We start from the raw sequence: 21,641 nt of genomic DNA on the forward strand, positions 1-21,641 counted from the left end.
AGGTCAGAGTGAGACACCAAGAAGGCACTGACACTCATAAATAGTTAAAAACAATGGTGTTTTATAAACCGGTTTGGTAACAAATCAAAAAGACATGACTCCATCTCAGTTAGACCCTGTACGAGGTCTTCCAAAATCTACCTCCGTTTTCTAACCCTCTACTGTGAAACCATGTTTTCCAAAACTGGGAAACAGTGTTGCTGGAGAGGTATGACCAGCACAAACTGAAGCAGAAGGATTACCCCCCAATCATTTTTACCACCATAACCCTCATAAACAGGTTTGGTTACAATTCTTGGTATCTACAGGGCTATTATTTAGAATTCTCTGGGGAACTGGCATGGAGTAAATTAAAACTGAAATTTTAAAGGAGGGGATTAAACTCTTTCAGCATTAATAAATACTTGCCAACATCTGAAAAGTTGTTTATATTTGCTTTGTTGGATTTTTTTTTTGGCAACAATATTGTATTGTTAGTTCATATGCAGTTTATGAATTTGATCCTTTTCTGCAGTAGTTCTCTATGGCAAGTTGTACCTCTCCATTTGATTTGTGCTCATGAACTATGGCACTTTTAACTTGTTTTGAATTTCCTTGGATTGAATTTGGACCAATTATCGGAATTATATTGAATTCTGACCATGCTTCATGTGACCTTATACTTCTTTTCAACTTGGTGTCACTTGCTATTTATAAATGCATTTATTATTCCAGCATTCAATTTGTTACTCAAAAATTTGATCAGAACTGATTGTACATTTGGGTATCTTTTGCGGTTCTGCTCCAAAAAATTCCACTTTGATAGTGGAGTAGACTTCATTTTTTCAAATAGCTGTGCAATCACCTCATAGGTGTGTTACATGGAAACAATGTCTAAAGACTCACTAAAGTAAAATTATTTCATTGCTGGTATTTTCTTTGTTCTCTAAATCAGTTACTCTGATTTCTGTTTACAAGATCAGTTACTCTGTCAGAAGAAAGGAGACTACTACTTTTATGTAATATGTTCTTGACAAACAAATTCCAGCTGTTTCTTGTTGTCTTTTCCTCTAGTGCTCATAAACTGATTAATTTCAAGGTAGTGGTGTAAGCAAATGCAAAATTGAAAATTGACTTGAGATTAAAATAAAAATAAATCCAAGTGGGTTTTTTTGGTTGGGTTTTTTTTTTTGGTTTTTTGGGTTGGTTTTTTTTTTTTTTTTGGTGCTGGTGGTGGGGGTTTTTTTTTTAGTTTGGCTTGGTTTGTTTTTTTTTATTTCCCATAATGAATGAAATACAGGAAGATACACATGAAAGATGAAAATTTTATTTATTTTTCAAAGTTCTTTCATTTCAAGATTCAGGATAGAAAGCTTAACACTGCAAAATGAAATTTCAGTCTATGGTAATGAAATGAAACTTAGTCATTTGATTAAATGAAATAATATACACCTAAGAGATTAAAAATTCCAGAGGTGCATGCATTTAACAGTGTTTCTGAAAAATTTAGCCTCCAATGCCATAGCTCATGGGAAGCATGTGGTCATTTCAAAGACTGGAATAAGATCACTTTACTTTAGAAATCACCTTCAGAAATTCTTGAGGTTTATCTGTAAACTTGAAACCCCACTAAATCCTACAGTTCTCATTTGATTTCTGTTAACTTTGGTCTATGATACCAGAATACAAAAACTCTCTGAAGAATATCATTATAGAAAAAGTTAAATGTTTTTATTGGTATCTGCATTGCTATTTCCTCTGCTGCTAAAAAATGTTTGGTTTTTTGCCTAGACTATTATCTTTTAAATTATTTTTTCCGCATTAGCTATTTAAATGATTTCAAATGACAACTCAGAGTCAAAGCCAATGAAAACAGGGCTCTCGTTGAAAATTATAGTTTGTACATTATACCAATTTTCAGTTGAAAGGTATTGCTCTCTAAATTGAATAGCATGTACTTTGACTCATTCAGAATAAAAGTAAATAAAGCTGATGACACCAGATTTCAATCAAATTATGCTGTACTGCTACTAGTTGAAGTAGAAACTTGGGTTGATGTTCTTAGGTAAACCTGAGATACACATTGCAGGTACAAATACTTTTTGAAATGGGACTGGATGACAGCTACAAAGCCTGCAGGAGAGGAGAGGCTAAGACCTGGCAAAAGACTGGTGAATAAAAGCATCATGCTGCCAGCATGTATCACTTTGCCTGCATAATTAGGTGTAATTCTGCAGATGAGCACTCCTTGTGTGTGCAAGGCCTTAATTAACAGGCTGAACTAAAAACCTTGATTTGAAAAGATATTCAGAGAGCAGATGAACTTACTCTCATATATTCTCATCTTGTTACCACTTTTCTACTTGTCCAAAATAATGCAAACAGTAGAGAGTATCTCCATGAGGTGTGATTTCATGCTGTCTAACTGATCTGTGGCTCCTGTGTGCTGAACTCCACTGGTTTGCTGAATAAAGCAAACAGAATTTCCATAACTAGAGACAAAGTTCCTTCTGTGGGAAAAGCTTCATGCAAATTGCTAGTAATTAAATTGTTCAGATATGAAGCATTCTTTTCAACCTTCCACCTCAAATGTCCTGTAAAAGCGTGCTTTTGGTTTGAAGTCTACAGGAAACCGGCAAAACAGTGTGTACATTGAATATCGAATATTATGGACATTATTAATGCTTCTTCATTAAAATCTCTAAAAACATTTTCAAACATGAGTCCTTCCATGTATATGGCTTTTGTTATCACTGTCACTTTTGTTCTTTCTCTTTTATTGTAGAATGTTTTAGCTCACATGTGTCTTGCTTTACTTTAAAAATAAGTTCTGTGAAAGGGATCTTCTATGTTAAAACACAGAACCTGGGGTCCTTTGCGTGGCCCATGTGATGTTGTTGGAATACTAATAACAGTAGCACTTTTTTTTTCCTGAGATATAGTTCTGTAATTATTAAATATGCAGAAGGAAGACAGATTGTTTGTTTCATGATCACAGATGTTAATTTTCCACAAAAAGTTAAGCTGTGAAAGGAATGACATGGGCAAATTTGAGGTAATATCTATTCCTAGAGGAGCCTGTTCTAGGACTAAATAGCTTTTGTAACACAGGCTTCTTTTGTTTTTGTTTTCCAAGAATGTTTTTTCAGGTATAGTTTATGAGGAATATATTGACACACTTAAATAGAAGTCCCACTGCTCTGTCAGCCGGAATCTGAGAGAGAGCACTAGGTGCACGCTGTTTTTCTAATAGGAAATCTCCTGACTTCTATAAATAGACATGTTTCAGTTCTGATTGTTCTGTACTGAAATAACTGGCTAGAGGTTTAATTACTCTGAATAGAAAACACAAATAATGGCAGGCATTCAAGCTCTCCTGAGCTGTTCTACTTCCTGGGCACTGGCTCAGAAGCCCATCAGACCTGAGGGTACATTTTTCTTTTCTTCTCTTAGGTACATTCATATTGATCATTCTGATGTATCCTAAAGGCAAATACAGAGTGCTGCATATCCTCTGGAGTCAGGGATCAAATTCTTCCCAGGGCAGGATGTGTCACAATAAAGGGAAGGAAATGAACTGTTTCTGAGAAATGGAGTTCCCTCCAGCTCCCTTTCAATTTGCACACAACTAGGCATTGTGATTTATATGTAATTATAATGATTTATTCAAAGGTGTTTACTAGTCAGAGGCATAACCTCTTGCTTATCTGATAATTACATAGCTGGTGAGGACATTGAGGAGGTTGTTAGCACTGCCAAATTTTTGCGCTAAAATGAGGTATTTGTTTGTACATTTCTTTAATGCTTCGTTTGTTTGTTATCTGTGGCATTTTTATCTACCTGCAGGGGTTTTTTTGTTTTCTTTCACAAAGAAACATGTAGTGAATCTGTCTTGCCTAAATTTCATATACCCTAATTACTTTTATACCATAATACTGGTTCTCATAATGTGAAATTGAAGAACTTTTTACAGTAATAAATGCAGTATAACTGAAAATTGATCTCTACAGCTTTGTCACACTGCTAATAAACATAAAAAAGTGATAGTTACTTTCGTAGTCCTGGATCCATTCTACACAATCAGTTCATTACTGTACTTAATGTAAATTGAGTGTTAAATCTCCTTAAGTGGAATCTTTACCCTGCTTGACATTTGTAATCATGATTGGGATAGGAAAAAAATACATTCTGGAGAAAGAAAGAAAGGAAATAAATAAAATAAATACCTCTGTGGGCCATCAGTGGGACTAAATTAAGGGGGTAATCTAAAAAAATTAAGATTTTATCACAGATGGATAGCACAGAATGGAACAGAATACATGTAGTCTTCCCAACCTTGGGAAAAAGAACCAACCAGTCCCTGAAATGGCTGTTCTGCAGGTAGCTTTGAGACCTGATTCTATACCCTGCCTTGGATGCTGTACAGCTTCTATGACTGCCCTTTCTGTTTGAAGTTCATTATTACTGGTTGTCTTCCTGTCAAGGAAATAATTTACCCTTTATTGAACATATTCATGGTGTCCTCAACAGATGTAATATTTCTGTTGTAGACTGACACTATCTCTAACTGGTCCAGATAGCGAAGGCTGTATACAGAAGAAAGAAAATGACCACGTGAGGGAGCTGACCAAGGTTACTTGAAGCAACACTGGCATTTCTACACCACATCACATGCTGAGATGTGGGCAACTTCAAGACCTATTTGTATCTTCAGGTCACTTTGCCCCAGGAAGGAAGCATCACATTAGCTCGAAAGCTAGCAATCTAATTCCCATTTGTACACCAGTTCTAGATCTGGCAGTCTGGTGTCTAATATTTAGGAATCCACTACACCAAAATTCCTGCTGTATTCAATAGCATGACCAGTAATACTTCCTGTAAAATTTGCTTCTCATTAAAGAAACACCTCAGAAGATCACACTGCATGTACTGGATACGTGTTATAAGCGTTCATGTTGAGGAGTTCAGAAATAAAGGAACAATGTAAAGCAGCATCCTGTTAGTGAACTTTTTAATTTCTGAGTGTTAAACAGGTCAAACAGCAGGGTTCGGACAACAGCAGGCAATCCCAACTGTGAAACACCTAAATATAGTTCCAAAGCATGAACTGTGATAGCAAATATGTCTTTCATCCTTCTGCCACCTGTAGCTGTTCATGTAATTAGCTCTCCAACAGTTTGCTGTTCTTCAGGATTTCACTCTTAAGTACTTTTTATGCAAATAAGAATGGCATGATATTTTCTTTCTCAAAGTGCTTCTTTTCTTTCCGGATAGGTAGAATGAACCCTTGGGATCTTTTGATCTGCTTATCTTCCAGAAAAAATGGTGGTACTGGCTGCTTTCAAACAGAAGATTTGCATAATCTAGAGCTTTTCCAGAAGGTATGAGATTATTGTGTTATGCTTTGTGGGAATGAAAGGACATGCTAGCCCAGATTTTCAGCCCTCACTCATAAAAGGAAAAGTATCTAATGTTTATTCTCTACTGCAGCAGCATAGTTTAGCAGGAATGAAGTTTGTTCATGTTTTCTATTTACTGAAAAATACTTGTCAAGTAACAACATTTCATTCTTCTCTATATCACACCCAGTTATCAAAAGCAATTTCTCATTTGAACATAGTATGTTAGTTCAGATGTAAGTATTTCAGTGTAAATACTGAAAACTGTTACAAACCAGTGTCAGATTTCCCTTTTCTCTTCTTCAGCTTAAACTTTTGCATTCTTGGTGACCCTTACCAGCATGTCTGGCTGCAAAAGTGTCTTCAAGGGAAACTTAAGCAGTTTACCCCATCGGAAAAGATAATTTAGAAATGGTGAGAAACAATTAGAAAATGCATGCAATATTTCAGAGTAACAGTATGGGCAGAAGATAAAGATGAAAGAATTTAGGCTTCACGTCTTATATTACTACTGAGTTTCACCTAATGTAATTCCTCCTTTGTAAACATAATTTAGGCACTTCTCCAAACAGTGGTAGTAGTGGTCCTACAATCGATAATGTGTAATCTGGATCAGGGCCTTCAAGGGAGTTCTTTGCTCTGGCACTGCAAGCTGCTTACTCATGGTCCAAGGCATCAATAGTGCAAATTATCTTGGTATTTTCAGGATTGCTTTTTGGGATTTTTTTTCACTTGAGCATGTTACGGGCACAGTTTAGGTTACTTAGATATGTAACATCTATGTAAACACCTGACCTGTTGATAAAAATATTTAAGTGGTATAAACTGAAGTCTTTGATAAAATGTGACCAAGCTGCGGGTACAGTTTGACTTCTATTTCAAGTAAAATAGCACAGGTAATTATGGAAAGACTCTAAATTATAGAATCCAGCTTGAGGGTCTGAGAGAAATGGAGCTGCTTTTAAAAGGTGATACAAAAAAATCATTGGTGTCCATAGAAGTTGGCGCTAGGAGCATGTACTGGGGTTGCCTGGGACGAGATGCCATATCTGAGTGTATTCAAAGTGAAATTTTTATGGCAGATATAGTTTGCTAGAAATATACATGCTTTGAATATGCTCAGATAATAGAACATCCCATGTTTCTGCAAACTGCTTTTGCTCATTCTGAGCCTCTAATGCTGTGCAATATAATAAATCCTTACAGTATGCTGCAATGTCCAGATGTGTCACACAAGGTGATCAAAAGAATTGTCCAAGTTCTCTCAGGAAGTCTACAGCAGAGCAGGGACTTAAACCAGATGGCCCATTCCTCTGGAAAACTTTAAATATTGAAGTAACATTGCTTGCTGCTGGCATGTCCATACCACAGTGCAACACAGTGTTTTGCTGCAGAACCTGCCTGTGATTTAGCTACATTAACTTACTACTGATCCCAAGCACAGCAATTCAAGAAGCAATGGGTATTTCCATGCAGGGAGAGACAGTAGTTGGTAACTGGACAGAATAGAGAAGCTGCAGAGACTGAAAAGGGGACAGGGAACGAGTCAAGGCTCAGCAGCCAGAAGGAGAGATATAGGCCTAAAATTTTAGGTTTTATGGACACAGAGGAAGAGTCCACACCTTAACTTCATTATCCCCACACTGCAACGAGAGCAAAGTTGTCATTTCCTCTAGACTGTGACGGGAGTTTTGCACAGGAGGTGTCTCTGATAAATTGAGCACAAACCAATTGAAGGTGTTTTCCATTGAAGAAAAAAGAATATTTTTTTGAATGAAATCATTAAAGCTTCTTTTTTTATGTACAGGTAAACCTGCTTCCAGAAATCCAGCATTTTCTTTGCAGAAAAGAGGGATTATGCCAGATAACAAAAGCCTTTTCAGGTAATCTAACCCCTTCAAATCTGTGTATGTGATGATGTTCTTTTAATAGTTGTCACAGGAAGTTTCTGAAATGAGACTGTCAAGCTTACAATTCCATTTTATTTTTAGTCATGAATGCATAGAGGGGAAAAATGAAAGATTGATAATCCATTTTAGACACACTTAAATATAGATTACAATTATACAATATCTTTCCAGGTAAAGATATTGCATTGTTTAGCTGTTGCGTATTGCAGAAATAATTTGTCTAGAAGTGCCTTATTTTTGGACTGTTTTGTGTTAATATAGTGTATTGGTGTTTACACTTCTGTGCCCTGGGTTTGGTGTAATATGTTTGTTCAGCTTTACAAAAATGTTGTGGCATGGAGAAGGAGTAGGAGTCAGAGTTTGGTTCCCATCCAGACATAATTAACTGATAAAAAGCCTTTGTGTATTAAGATCATCTACCAGAAAAGTTTAAAGGTTATGGGCAAGTTTCCAAAGAATTCTAATTTACCATGGGTAAAATTCAGCTTTGAATAGAAACTGGAAAGAAACTGTTGTGCACTGTATTAGGTCTATTTAAACCTCCCTCTCTTTTCACTTGTATATATATATATGCTAAGTCTAACACAAAATGAAAGGATTCATTACATCTCATTTAACCATTTAGGAGTTAGGTATCTTCTGAAAGCAGTATTCTGGTCTTCCATTTAAGTCAGTGGAGAGAGAGGCATACCTACAAATGCTACTTCTTTTTATCCTAAAACATGTATTTAAAATAGGTGTGTTGAATTAGTCTGTGCAGGTACTTGCTACCCAATTATGTCTCACCACTGCCTTGAGAAATGGGTCAGTCCTACTCATACTGTAACAGATTGCCTTTAAAAACATTGGTTTGCCCTGCTACTCGAAGAAAGGTCAGTTGCAGTGGTTTTATTATTTTACTACCACAAAACCACAAACACAAGAGGCACTTACTACACACAGAACTTCCTCTTTAAAACATGCATGTTTTCACTGCTGTCCGTAAACATGGCACAAGCCACTTCCTATATGACACTTTTATTTAGCTGCTCAGGGTTTTCTCCTGTACTGGATTTGCATGGCAAGCTTTTGGTAGTGGGGGGCCACAGGAGTGGCTTTTGTGAGAAGCTGCCAGAAGCTTCCCATAAATCCAGCAGAGCCAATGCCAGCCAGCTCCAAGATGGATTTGCTGCTGGCTAAGGCCGAGCCCATCAACAGTGGTGGTAGCACCTCTGGGATAACATACATAAAAAGGGAAATAAAACAATTGCACAACAGCAGCTGGAGAGATTAGTGAAGAAGGAGGGGGGAGGAGGTTCTCCAGGCACCAGAGCAGAGATTTTCCAGTAGCCCATGGTGCAACCCATGGTGTGACAGCTGTGCCCCTGTGGCCCATGGAAGTACATGGTAGAGCAGAGATCCACCTGCAACCCATGGAGCACCCAGTGCCAGCAGAGGTGGATGCCTCAAGGAAGCTCTGACCCTCTGAGAAGGCTCCTAGCAGGACCTGTGGAGAAAGGAGCCCATGCTGGAGCAGTCTGTTCCTGAAGGACTGCACCCCATGGGAGGGACTCACGCTGGAGCAGTTCATGAAGAACTGCAGTCTGTGGGAAGGACTGTCCTTGGAGAAATTCACAGAGGGTTGTCTCCTGGGGGAAGGGAACCCAGGAGACTCCCATGCTGGAATTTGAAAAGTCCTCCCCCTGAGGAGAAAGAGGCTGCAGAGGCAATGTGTGATGAACTGACCACAGCTCCCATTCCCATCTCCCTTCATCACTGAAGGAAGGAGGTATTGATTCAGGAGTCAAATTGTGCCTGGTAAGAAGGGAGGAATGGAGGGAAAGTGTTTAAGATTTGGTTTCTTACTATCCTACTCTGATTTGATTGGTAATAAATTCAGTTAATATCTACACAATTTTTTGCCCATGATGGTAATTAATGAGTGATCTCTCCCTGTCTTTATCTTGACTCACAAGCATTTCATAACAGTCTCTCTTACCTATCCAGCTGAGTGATAGAGAGGCTTTGGTGGGCACCTGGCATATAACCCACCACATCTTGTCTTCAGGGAAGGGCCATTTGAAAGCATCTTATTCCTTACTTCTATTTTTAGTGCTTTTCTGGCAAAGAGAAAAGGCCTTGTGACTGATGTTGAAATCGCATTGAAATTGAGGTAATACATGTGCTTTGCAGCAGGGCTCTGAACCTTACCCACACAGCAAAGGAGGATTATTCTGGCACTCTGCTGAAGAACTGTCATACAGAAAAAGGCCACCCCTCACTCTTCTGTTACCAATAAGAAACCTAAACTAGCTGAAGTGTTTTAAAGTAAAAATTTAAAAATTCCATCTCTTAAATCTAGGTATCTCCAAATCAGCATGTAGCCTAGGGCTGAGATAGCTATTTCAAAACAAGGTTCTCATGACATTTAAGATGCCATGGAGAGTCCAGCATGCCCAGTAGAATAGGCAGATTGGGCACAGGACCCCTGTCCTTTTGGTCGAGCAGCTAGAGGTTCAGAGGGATATCCTGTGGTATCCTAGGTGGCAATAGATGTCTATTTGTGGACACTGAATTTAACACTTGGTATTTAGAGTGAGCAAGCCCAAAAGAGCATTTATTTTCAGCATAATTCAGGGTTAGCTGAATTGCTCTGTACTGACTTGTACGGACTACACTGATGTACACTGATGTACACTGACGGGAATGGAAACTTAGACTGTGGTACACAGCGGGGTCATCTCTGTATAGACCAGACCTCAAAGTGTTTCAACCCGTGAATTAATCCCATTCAGTATCACTGGGTATGTGACATGTTATTTACAATGAGTGGAACTTGTCCATAAAAAGTGAAATTAGAATCAGAAGGGTAAATTATTTGATTTCAGGTTCAGTGGACAAAAAGGTGTAAGTTAGAGCAAAGTAGTCTAAAATGGGACTTCAGTTACTCTCCCTTCCATTCATCTGATAAAGCCAGCTCTTTCCACTTTCTTTTGCTTGCATTCTCCAATAGATCTCTCTTTCCAACAACAGCAGAGTTGCCAATTTTTTGATCCTCAATTTTAAAATTATTCAGAGAAAGAACAATTCTCATCAGTGTTTCCTTCACAGAGCAGTTTGTTTCCTTTCAAATCAGTCTACGTACTTTCACTCTTGTGTCTTTGAGTCAACAGGATTTCTCTGCAATTCCTGTTAGAGAGGATCAGTTGGTTTGTTATTACTGTCGTTTAGTCAGCCTCCAAGGAGCCAAGCAATTTCCTGTAAAAGTGAAAACACAAAGAATTATGTTTTCTAATTAAAGACGTAGTAAGTTGTAGGAAGAAACATCAGGCAACAAGGCTGAGAAAATGGGATTACTGGATTTACTATGCCTATGACAGTGTTGATGTTGATAAGCAGTGGTAAAGAGGTTTGGGGTTTTTTAATGTTATTTTATTTGTTGTGCAACTCTTAAACTGGTAGGCTTTGTATTTAAGACAGCATGCCCATTCTCACATGCCTGTTGTATAGGAAAGAAAATTATTTGTACAAAATATTGGGCCAGTTCCTCCTGGAACTACTACTCCCAGCCAAGAGATGGAGAGTACTAAGGTCCACAATGTGAGCAGAGTTGCCCAGCTTCAGTACAGGGCACAGGAAAGGCATCCTGATGCATGCACAACAAATACTATATTTTACAGATTTTGCCTGGGAAAGTGGTGGAACTGCTTCTAGCATTGCCTCCCTAATTTTCCTATTCTCTACGAAATCCAAACTAGTCTGTCTTTCCATGTAAGCATTTGTCTCACTTCACTACTTCCAGAGCCCAGCCTGTGCCATGCATAGCAGTTTTCTCTACCCATGCAGATCACTGATCCTCTTTTTAAGTAATACTTTTGCTGTATGCCTTCCTTCTGTGTTTCAGTTTATTGGTGCCACTAGTGCAGAGACTTTATGAGTGTCTGCCAGCCTTGTGTGCACCCGTGATCTCCTGCTGGGCTGGCCAGCAGCGTTAATCACACAGAAGGTCTTGGGATAGGCATGAGCTTAATGAAATTGTTCAGGAGGGAGAGCCAAAATAGTCCAGCTGTGTGACTGTGCTTCCACTCGGTGATATGTTTATTGTCTGGTGCTAACCCCGTGCTAGCTTTCTTCTCTGCTGCCTATCCCCAGTGTCCTTGAGTTACTCTGGAGTCAATATGAGAGGTTATGATCTGAGGGTAGGAAGCAAGACTCAGTGGAGCCACCTGTGGAAGACAGAAATTACAGATTAAATTTCTTTTCTGTTGTAGCAATTCAGTATCTCTGAGATAAGAACTTGATTTTTTATAGGGGGATGCATTTCTTTTGCCAGCTGGCCCTTACAAATATTTGCACACCAGTTTTGATCAGGTTTGTGCCTATTGCCTTTCTGCTACTGAAGTTACTAAGAGCCTCAAGAGTGGCCAATAAAACCAGCATCTGATTTTTTACAGTTAATTTTATTATAAACTATGTGGGGCAGGAATTTCATTGGTTTTACAACAGTGTCAAATCTCAGCTAGGATAAGAGCAGCAACATAACAGCAATTATTAGTAGTTTGAAAAGAAGTAAAGCAGCTAAATTAATTTAATTACTTGGCTTATACTTTTCTATATTCTACCCTGTCACTAGTACAGAATTGTGGCTCTAATCATGAACAGTCAGCCAGCATTTTCACTGAGTTTCTTTTTCCAAAGTTTTATAGCTTATCTGTGTAATTAAGTTCTAGTATGAAGGGTGCATACAAAAGAAGCAGCCCTTCTGAAAAATATTGGAAAAAACCCCACACCTCTAACTTTTAACTCTTAGGATGCTTTAGGAATGAAGACACAAACACTGTACTTAACATTGTAAATACTGTTTTTTATGCACCTGCCAAAACAGAGAGTCAAAAAACATGGTAAGTGATTAATCTAAACTGAAGCTGTATTTGCTGATGTTTCTAAAGGGAAAAATAAACATCATCATACAAATGATGCACTGTCATAATTTTGTCTTTTTAACTCTGAAACTTCACAATGAATTTCAGTGCATTTCAACCCACAGTATAAATTAATTTACCTCTAGCTCTGTTTTACTATAAAGTTGTTTGGTTTTTAATACTATAATTATTTAGGACAATTTAAACTTCCAGAAATGACAAGTAGTTTGACATTTCTCCAGTCTAAATATCCAGGGTGTGTTGCTTTGAGATTAAGTGTATTATAGCGTGTGGGATCACTGTATTTTTTAATGTGTTCTTTTAAGGACAGCTGAATCAGTAGTCAGCAGTGGGTGGAATATTGGGCTTGCAGCAATGTTGACATCACAAATAAAGCTTGTAATGCACATCAAGGCCATCACATATTAAATCTCAAGCAAGAAACCATATTCCAGTGAAATCAATGGAAATTTTTCCAGGACTTCACTGAGGGCCAGGATTGCCCCTAGTTTTTCTAGTTTCTTTCAAATATTCATCATCTACTTTGAGTTTCTCAGCCACGCTTTTCTAAATGCATAGGTTATAAAATTGAGTGCTAAAGGTTCTCTCTTTTCTTTAGCAACCTCAGGGCATAATGTGTAAGCCATAGTACATTACCAATCCTTGTTTCAGAGTCTTTTCATCCAAAAGTCAAATGGGTAACAGCAAGTGATTAAATGGGATAGATCTGCTTTCTGTGACAAATCTCAAGGCATGAAGTGGCAGTAGTTCAAGTGAAATTGTCCATCCTCCAAAATCAACCCCAAAAAGTGGAAAAAAATTGTACTTTCAATGCTTATTGCTTTCACAGTTATGCAGCTTAGAGCAGGCTGCTATAACTGATTGAACCAAAGGTTACTAGGCTTTATTTTGATCAAAACTCCTTGTCCTGGAGGACTCAGAAGTCTGCCTAAGAATCTATGAAATCTTTGTAGGCATCTCCTGCTGTGAAGCAATCTTTGCAGCTGTTAAACACACCTTTCCAACCTACGGAGGCTCAAAATTGCCCAGCTGTAAATTCTAGAAGAGGACCAGGTCATAGCAATACAATGTGCCTGGTCGGTATCACAAATTAGCTCTTTGTGCTCCAGCAGCCCATACCAGTAAGGAAAATGGATGATCCCAGAACAGGATGCAGTATGGAGTTCTAACTCATTTAGGTGCCCTGTCAGAACACAAACCTGCGAGGCTGACAGAGAGGATCTGTTATCAGTAGTTCCTGAATATTGTACTGTAGAAAATGCTGATAAATGACATGAGGTGCCTATCATTCTCTTTTTTTTTTTGGTTTTTTTTTCATGCGAGAGAATTCAGACTCCTGCTAGAAACAGACTACCACTATGAAAATCTAGGAAGACGTTCATAAGGCTTCTAAGCAGATGGAACGGCTGATGTACAGTTCCAGGATTAATGTACTTTAATGTTCTAAAGTAATGTTTTTCCTGCTAAAAAGAAAAGCAATTGGAGGAAGACCTTGCAAGTACAAATGTGCTGAGCTTACAATTTCATTTCATGAAAGAAATTAACAATGTGCTGGGCTCAGAACAAAACACAGCACTTCAGTGACATTTCATTCCATCTCTAGCTTTGTGCTTCATTAAACAACCAGGAGCTCCCAAGGTGACTCAATCAGTCTTGAAATGTTTGTAACAGATCTGACAGTTGATGGGCACTTTAGAAACAAAATGACTTTTTTCTCACAGACAATAGTCTTAATTGTTCCTTGCTCCATGTTTGAAGTGTGTAAAATATATTCTATTTGATCTTGCACAAAGTAAGAAATCAACTAACAAACCCACATCATAACCTTCCTTGTAACATCAAAGGATACTGTAGAAGAAAAGATAAAGAAGAGGGCACATCCTCATTCATCTTCTGTTTCCTTTTCTTTCAACCAAATGTTATTTAGGTCAACCAGTAGGGTATTCTCCTGCTGAATTCCTTGCCTTTGCAGATCTCCAGATGTTCTTGTTAACCTAAGTGTTCATTTACCACCAGTCCAGGTGGCCGCAACCTGGATTTTCTCCAGGAGTTCTTAATTTGTCCAAATGTACTTCTAGCTATTGGTAAACCTTTTTGCTCAGCCACACGTTGTAACTCTTAAATCAGCTAATCTTTATTGTGTATGTGTTGAATCTCATGTTACACTTCAGAACTCTGAGCCAAAGACAAGTAAATAACTTGTGAGCTGAAAATGGGGGGAGAAGGAGCAAGAAGTCATAGCTGTGTAAAACACTTGAAAGGCCTCATTAGATGTCAGCGAGGCTGCTGCATTAGGTATCAGTTGTCACTGTCAACTGATCTGTTTGACTGTTGTACTTTGAGAGATAGCAGTTGACAGAACAGTATCTGCCACGTGTTTGTGTGACAAAGAGGTGCTTAATTTTTTTGATCTAGAGGTGTTGACTTGCTTTGATGGATTTTATACCTCCTCTTCACATGTGCCATGCAGCTGTTCTTATGTCTCAGGTCTGTGTTTTACCTGTTGCTGTGGTTAATGTGTGAATTCAAGTAAGAACATATAGTGGCCTCCTTGCTCATCAGCATGGCCTCATGTGAACACCCTAGGCAGAGGTAAAGTGTGTTGTTTGTCAGTGTTTTCAATGGTACTATTCCAGAGATGTCAGCATCAGAAACCTTCTTCAAGCCAGAATTTCAAGGAAATGAAGCTTTGCGGTTTTTTCAAAGTGAAAGCAGGTATCGAGCCATATTTGCTTTACACTCTAGCATCAAAAATGGCAGCAGCTAAAAGTACTTGTGGCAAAGCCTGCAGCCACTCCTTAGGAAAAACAGCACTTTGTGTAACATTTCCATTACTACATAGTCACTATAAAAAGAAAAATGATCTTTTTGTGTTTAATTTTTTTTCCTTTGATCTTTAGAGTCTGCTACAAAAATTACGATTTACAAATTACAAATACTAAGATTTGGATTTTTTAAAGAGGGGATGTAGTCTGGACATGCTATTAGGATGCTGGGACTCTTTCTAACTTGGTTTCCCAAGCTATCTGACACATCAACTGCTGAGCCTGCTTCACCTCTTCCACTATAAAATGTTGATGTTGTTTACGTACTCCAAGAGGACTGGTTAATTAACAAGAGTTTGTAGAGTGATTTCAAGATGGAAAAACATGGGAATTACTGCAAACAGTAAAGGCTCTGAAGGCTAATTTTCATTGATGATAAAGTTGATTAACAAATACACAGATCTAATAAACACTGTTACTGCTTTTGAGTGCAGGAGCGGGTGAAGAGTTGCCACAAGAACTGAAGAAGCTGAGTGTGCTCAGTTCAGCACTAATGATGTCTCTTCATTATTATGATTATTGTGTTCATTGATTACTAGCAGTAGATTTACCATAGTGAGGGACTGTCACTCCCTCTGAGCTCTGCCTGATGGTGTACATTCTCTGTGTCATCTCAAAGGAGTAAGCACCTAGTGACAGTCTCACTTCTTACAGCCCCCTTGTGATGGGCTCTCTCCCAGGGGCATGCCAACACAAATCCAATAAAGGCGTGTAAGGCACTGTACAAACAGGATGCTCTATAGAATGAGGCCTAATTTATGAGCATTGCCCTTTTTTAGTTTTCAATGCTAATCATCAGCACCCTGAAATTTGTTTAACCTTCTCTTCCTTGAGATGTGGTTTTTTTGGAGGGGTGTTTTTGTTTGGGTTTTTTTTGTTTTGTTTTGTGGTTTGTTGTTTTTTTGTTTGGGTCTTTTTGTTTTGTTTTGTTTTGTTTTGTTTTAAGTTGAGGCATTTTGCAATGACTTAGGGCAATACTAAGGATCTTCTACCCAGTAGTTTGAGAATTCCAGGACATTTCTGTTTTTCATCTGTCCCTACTCAGTTGTTTTACTTTGTTATATCCAGCTCCAGTAAATGGTCCACTGGGTAGTAATAAATGAATTAATGTCAAAGTAATCTTTTTCCTTTCCCTGAAACAGCTAAAACTCTCATTTAAGAGGGATAAATACAGGTACACAAACCTCATCTCATTATTTTCAAACTCTGTCTTGTTACTTAATATGATACTGGTTACTTGTTGCTTTAGCAACACAATTAGAAACATGTTTTTAAAAGGAAAAGACACATTGCTTTCTCTTAAGTAATGATCTGTACAGCCCTTCGCTGCTGTTCTTATTTTCAGTAAAATGTTTACTTTCTCTTAAATAGCTAAAGTGATGCGTAGGAGTAGTTACATGGGACCACTGTTAATTGCCGTGGTGAAATGCTATTGGCCTTCTACAGGGTAGAAGTTGCCATAGTAAAATGCCCTTGTGTCTTGACATCAAGTCAGATATGGAAAAAAATACAACTTGATTGTGCAGATCTGGTTCCTGTGCATATTCAGAAGCAAGTCTGCTCAATGAATGACTTAATGGGAGTTTATTGGCTTACTCCTGTTGTCACTATACAGTCAAGTAGGCGGAGCAGTCTGCTTTTGTCACTGTACTTCAAAAAGCAGGTAGTCACTTACAAAGTTCAAATCAGTTATAAAGCATAACACAACAGAAATATGTCAGTGTGAATGTAACTTGAGCATGACGTGCTCTATTAAATAATGGCCTGGTTTTGGTTATTAGAGCCTTTAGTCTGCTAAATGGTGCATGTAAGGCAGAGGACCAGATTAATTCTAGATCCCAGGAGACTGGAAGGCTGAACCGAGCTGATCTAATGAACAGCCAATAAACACAGACAATCACAATGTCATTTTAATAGGATGTCTGGGAAAATGGATAGTTTTTTTCCTTAAATATCTGTTTACAGGTCATCAACAGGAACACAACATCAGTTTTATTTTTCGTTTCATGTACCAAAGTTGAGAGTGCATGCTTTAAAAAAGATGCTCTACCAATAAATTCATAACATAACACAATGCTGTATGTCATTAAAAAGAAAAGTAATAAGGTTTGGGAATAATGCAAACAACTTGATTTTTCCTGACCATTACTTAAGAACTCAAAATGTGAGGCGTATTAGAGTTAATGAAAACTACCCTACATTAAATAATGACACAACATAAGGGCTTTGTGCCTTTTTTACCAAGCATAGTAAAAGCAGAAAATACATGCCACCCCTTGACTGATCTCTCATCACAATATTTTGATTACTATTAATAGTCACATGCCTCAATAATTTTGAGAACTGTGGCACATCAGTCCTGCTCCCACTGTGTTTGGTGGCAGAACTAAGCCTCCCATAGATTTCAGTACCTGCAAATTGTAGCCTTAAATGGTGAACATAGAAACAAGGATATGTGCTTGTTAATTGAGCTATTATTACAGTGGCAAAGTCCCTTGGTCCTTAGACAAATAAATTCTTTATCCCCATTAATTGTAATTAGTGCTCCATGAGAAACTAAGTTTTGGTATTCTATATTTATAAATCAAGGATTTCAATTTTTAGGAAGGAAGAAGGGGATGCTTTTTGTAAGCAATATTCCTGCACTCACCTCTGAAATGGAAGTTGCAGCTAAGCCTTTCAGCCTGCAGCTTGCAGCTGGAAGGGGGTGCTTGGTGGAGGTGAAAATCTCTGCTAGCAGATCCAAAAAGGTTTATTGTCTCAGCATTTATTATTTTACATTTTCATCTGATGTTGGTGTTGTGTTTTATACATTTTGTCCTTAGCAGCAGTAGTCCACACCTGCTTTCAATGCTCTGCTGACTTCTTTTCTCATCCTCTTGGTACTTTTTCAGACCTGCAGCTCCCACTTGTCACCCCAGACTGTTCTGGCCAGCCTGGACTGTCAAGGGCCAGCGCCCCAAGAAATGTGTCCCAGGGCAGCGCAATCACTGGGCAGGCACGTGCCTCCCATGTGCAGCACTGGTGGAAGCAGAGCACGAGCACACAGCTGTAAGTTAATGATAACCCACCCTCAGAAACTGCCAGTGCTTCAGCATGCAGTTATTTGGGAGTCAAGGATGCAGAATGCAGCAAAAGAGAAGACCACAGCAGATGGAGCACTTGGATGTATTGCATCTCATACTTGCATTATGTTTGTTTCTGTATTAGCCAAGTTTGCACGTTTTGAGTATAAACGTCTAAGTCTTTATGTTGAGGCAGTGAAGCACCTAGACAGATAAATACAGACCCAGAGACACCCCTGAACCTTTAGGTCTCATGGTGGCTGAGCTGTTTCCTGCTCCATTGTTGTAATGCTAGGCAGATCACCACACTCCATCCCTGCCTTGCCCCTACCACAGACACACATAGTAGTCATTTGCACAGAGGTCCTCCCTTAAGTGAAGAACCAAGAAGTTCTTGATAATTTGTCTGTTATCAAGTGCTGTTTCCTCCATCACAGTATATCACAAATTTTATGTTCTGAGGACACTTTCTGCAGAGTGGAGAAAAAGTTCTCTGTAAAATAGATGTTGTTAGACTTACTTAACAGGTAGCAAAATTGAGGTCTGGAAAGGCCACATATTGCCAAAAATTACACAGAAATGGAAGGAGAGCCCCTTGTCTTTTACCAGTAATCATTCTTAGAGATCCACAATTTCTATCATCATCTTCCCATTGAATTTTCTATGAGGTAAATTGATACTCAAGAGATTTTTAACAGACTGATTAATAACACCATTGTGAATATGCACAAGTATAGCTCAGATTTCCCCAAGTAATGAGCTTTTAAATAATAGGTTTTTTTCTTGGGTTTGCTTTTTTTCTGTTCTGCTTCTATGGCTGACTCTTTTTGTGTGTACTATGGCAGCTGTAGGCCAGTTTTAGAGAGCTGTGTCACTTCTTAAACAAAGCTAGCTTGCAGAATTCTTAGGTTTAACTGATTTATTATGGGTTATTTCTAGGTATCCTAGTCTTTCATAATATTTGGAATGATTGTATATGGCTTTCATTAGGGGAAGTATGCAGCACCACATGTTTCTGTCCCTTTATTACAGAAGAAAGTGCTAACAATAGTGCAGCCTTTCCATAGGATTGGGTGGGGGTGTTTTTCTGAATTCACTGCAAATCAGTGTTAAATAGGGTACCTTGGCTATGCATTTCTGTTATTTAAGATGCTTGGATTTCTTTAATGTTTAATTTAATCTTGATCTAATCTTTCACTCTGAATGTCCTGGATTTCTAACACTTATATTATTCCCACAATGCATTTACCCATATGTACTCTCAAACATTACTCCCTCCAAATATAGTTGCTTCCTGTGTTTGGTAATTAAGAGTTAAAAATGCTGAAAGCAATAATATGACGATGCAAAGCTTTGTTTACTTGATTTAATCTACTGTGCTGCTTAACTTGGGGGAAAAGAGGCTAATTTACTATTTCCGCTAATTTCACTGTTTTTTATAGCTCATTTGCAGAAGAACTGCATTAATGCTACATATTATTACATTCCAGGAATCAAGTATCAACTTTGTCAGACCACAAGGACGTCCTTAAAGCTCAAGACCTTTCTGTCATCATCAAAGCATATGTGCTTGTGACATCCTTAACACCCCTGCGGGCATTCATTCATTCAACCACCACTGTCTGGCATCCACCCAAGAAGAAGCATTTTACCATAAAGGTGAAACATTTCATTTCCTCAGTTTTCCATCTTTCAGGCAAAGTACATAGACAGAAAACTGGAGAATATCTTCCTTCTCTTTTACCCCTTACTTATTAGCAGTCCACAGCCTACAGTGAATATTCTCCTAATGTACAGCTTTCATTTCTCAGAACAAGCAGGGTTTGCTTCATGAAGCAGGAAAGCCTTGCCCTGTGCACTGGGGGCCTGGGATTTGCATGTCTCCAAGCCCATTTTTATTGGTGACATTTGACAGCAATTGCAAGGTCAGAGTTTTCTCTAAAGTGTGAGTGCTGCCATGCAGTAGCAACTTTTGCGGGGATATTGACAGTGTTGTGAAAAAGGAAAGTAAATATTTAAAACAGCTTATTTAGATTTCCTTTTTAGGTACACTAAAGCAGACTAGAGGAGGGTCAGGGCACTTCTAAATAAAGGGAAGGAAGTATACCATGGATAGAGTGGGCCCCCCATGGTCTCAATTTTTTGAAGAAGGATGTTTCATATGTGCCTTAGATTAATTCTGGACATCTCCAAGTGCCTGGAGATACCCCTCTCTCCACATCTTTCTTGCTCAGCAGTCCCATGGATTTGCAAATATGCCTTGCCATTCCTTTCTTCTCCTAGCAGGTGACTGTGCTTGCAATACATCAGCTCTTTGTGAAGAAGCTACAGTTGTGCCTCTGCTTCTTCCCTTTTGAAGAATTAAGGTCACAATGTGACAGTGGTTTCTTGAGGTCACAGCTCAGCTCCTGCAGGAGCTGTTAGAGGATGGGTGCACTTTGCCCATGTAACCTTCTCGGGGTAGGAGCAGGTCTCAGCTTTGGATCAGTCTGAGAGTTGTGGTGTCACTGTCAGGACTGTAGATGATGTCAGCTATTTGGTACGTTCTACAATTTTAGCCCTCACCAAGTGCAGTGCCTAGTTTAAGCTCATTATCTAATTCTAGTCATTGGAGAAACAGACACCTCTAGAGAACAAATCATGCCACCTAATTTAGACACCAGTTTTGGAATAAGTTTCCTGGTAAAAGTGTTTGCTTCCTTCTATGGGCTATGACTTTCTTAGAGAACATGTCAAATTCTGGATTGCCAAAATTAGGTGAGCTGAATCTACTTCTCCCTTCCCCCCACATAAGCTATGGAAGCCCATGAAGATATATTACTTTGCTATGTATTTTCCTCCATTTTCATTTATGAAGAGTGATGGTCACTCACTTTCAAACCCTGGGATACAGTTTTTGTTTATGTTTATTAAAATAACACAATATCCAGCAGCATCGATGTTGCAGCTGAAGTAGGGACTACTTTAAAGGCTAGTAGTCATTAGTAATTTTGATATGGCTCTGTAAAACAATTCCCACTGAGGGAAGTCTGCTGAACAGGGTGCCAGCCACCATTTACAGAGCACTTTGGCAGCTGAAGAAGCAATAAAAATGATAGATGGAAGCAGCAGCACATCTACAGTGGTTCCAGTCTGTTTACTGTTGTTGTGGTGTTATGCCTTCCATAGCTTTAGACAAACTCATCAAAATAGTGAAAAAGACACAAAAGATAGGCAGGTTTTGTGAAAGAAAGCACATTTGTAGTGATGTAGATTGAAATGCAAATTAAGAAAATGATGAAAAATGGTGTGTGTAAGGCTGCCTCTCAGCACAGTGTGCCCTGTAAAGAATATGGAAGGGGGCAGGGAGCTTCCAGGAGAAGTGAGACACTGGGAATTCAGAGTGGCTAGAAAGCGCTGCTAGGAAAATCATATAGAGGGTCTGTGCTTGATGCAGAGGCAACAGGCAGGTCACCCATCAGAAAATACTTGGGAGAAGGTGTGAATTCAACCACTGATATCCTTTGTTAAGAGATTTTTTTCAAGTTTCTTAAAAACTTCA

General features: G+C 38.6%; 1 protein-coding gene across 3 annotated transcripts in view; it reads left to right on the plus strand.

The window, feature by feature from the left end:
- Window positions 1–21,641, plus strand: part of CPED1 (cadherin like and PC-esterase domain containing 1) — a 142,424-nt gene that overhangs the window by 29,963 nt on the left and 90,820 nt on the right. For all 3 annotated transcript variants that reach the window (XM_048301208.1, XM_048301210.1, XM_048301209.1), the window contains exons 4-7: window positions 5,254–5,360; window positions 7,186–7,261; window positions 17,930–18,086; window positions 19,591–19,759. In XM_048301208.1, the coding sequence (XP_048157165.1) occupies window positions 5,254–5,360; window positions 7,186–7,261; window positions 17,930–18,086; window positions 19,591–19,759 (509 nt within the window). The remainder of the gene's footprint in view (window positions 1–5,253; window positions 5,361–7,185; window positions 7,262–17,929; window positions 18,087–19,590; window positions 19,760–21,641) is intronic.

Source organism: Corvus hawaiiensis, chromosome 4, assembly GCF_020740725.1.
Source record: "Corvus hawaiiensis isolate bCorHaw1 chromosome 4, bCorHaw1.pri.cur, whole genome shotgun sequence".
NCBI lineage: Eukaryota > Metazoa > Chordata > Aves > Passeriformes > Corvidae > Corvus > Corvus hawaiiensis.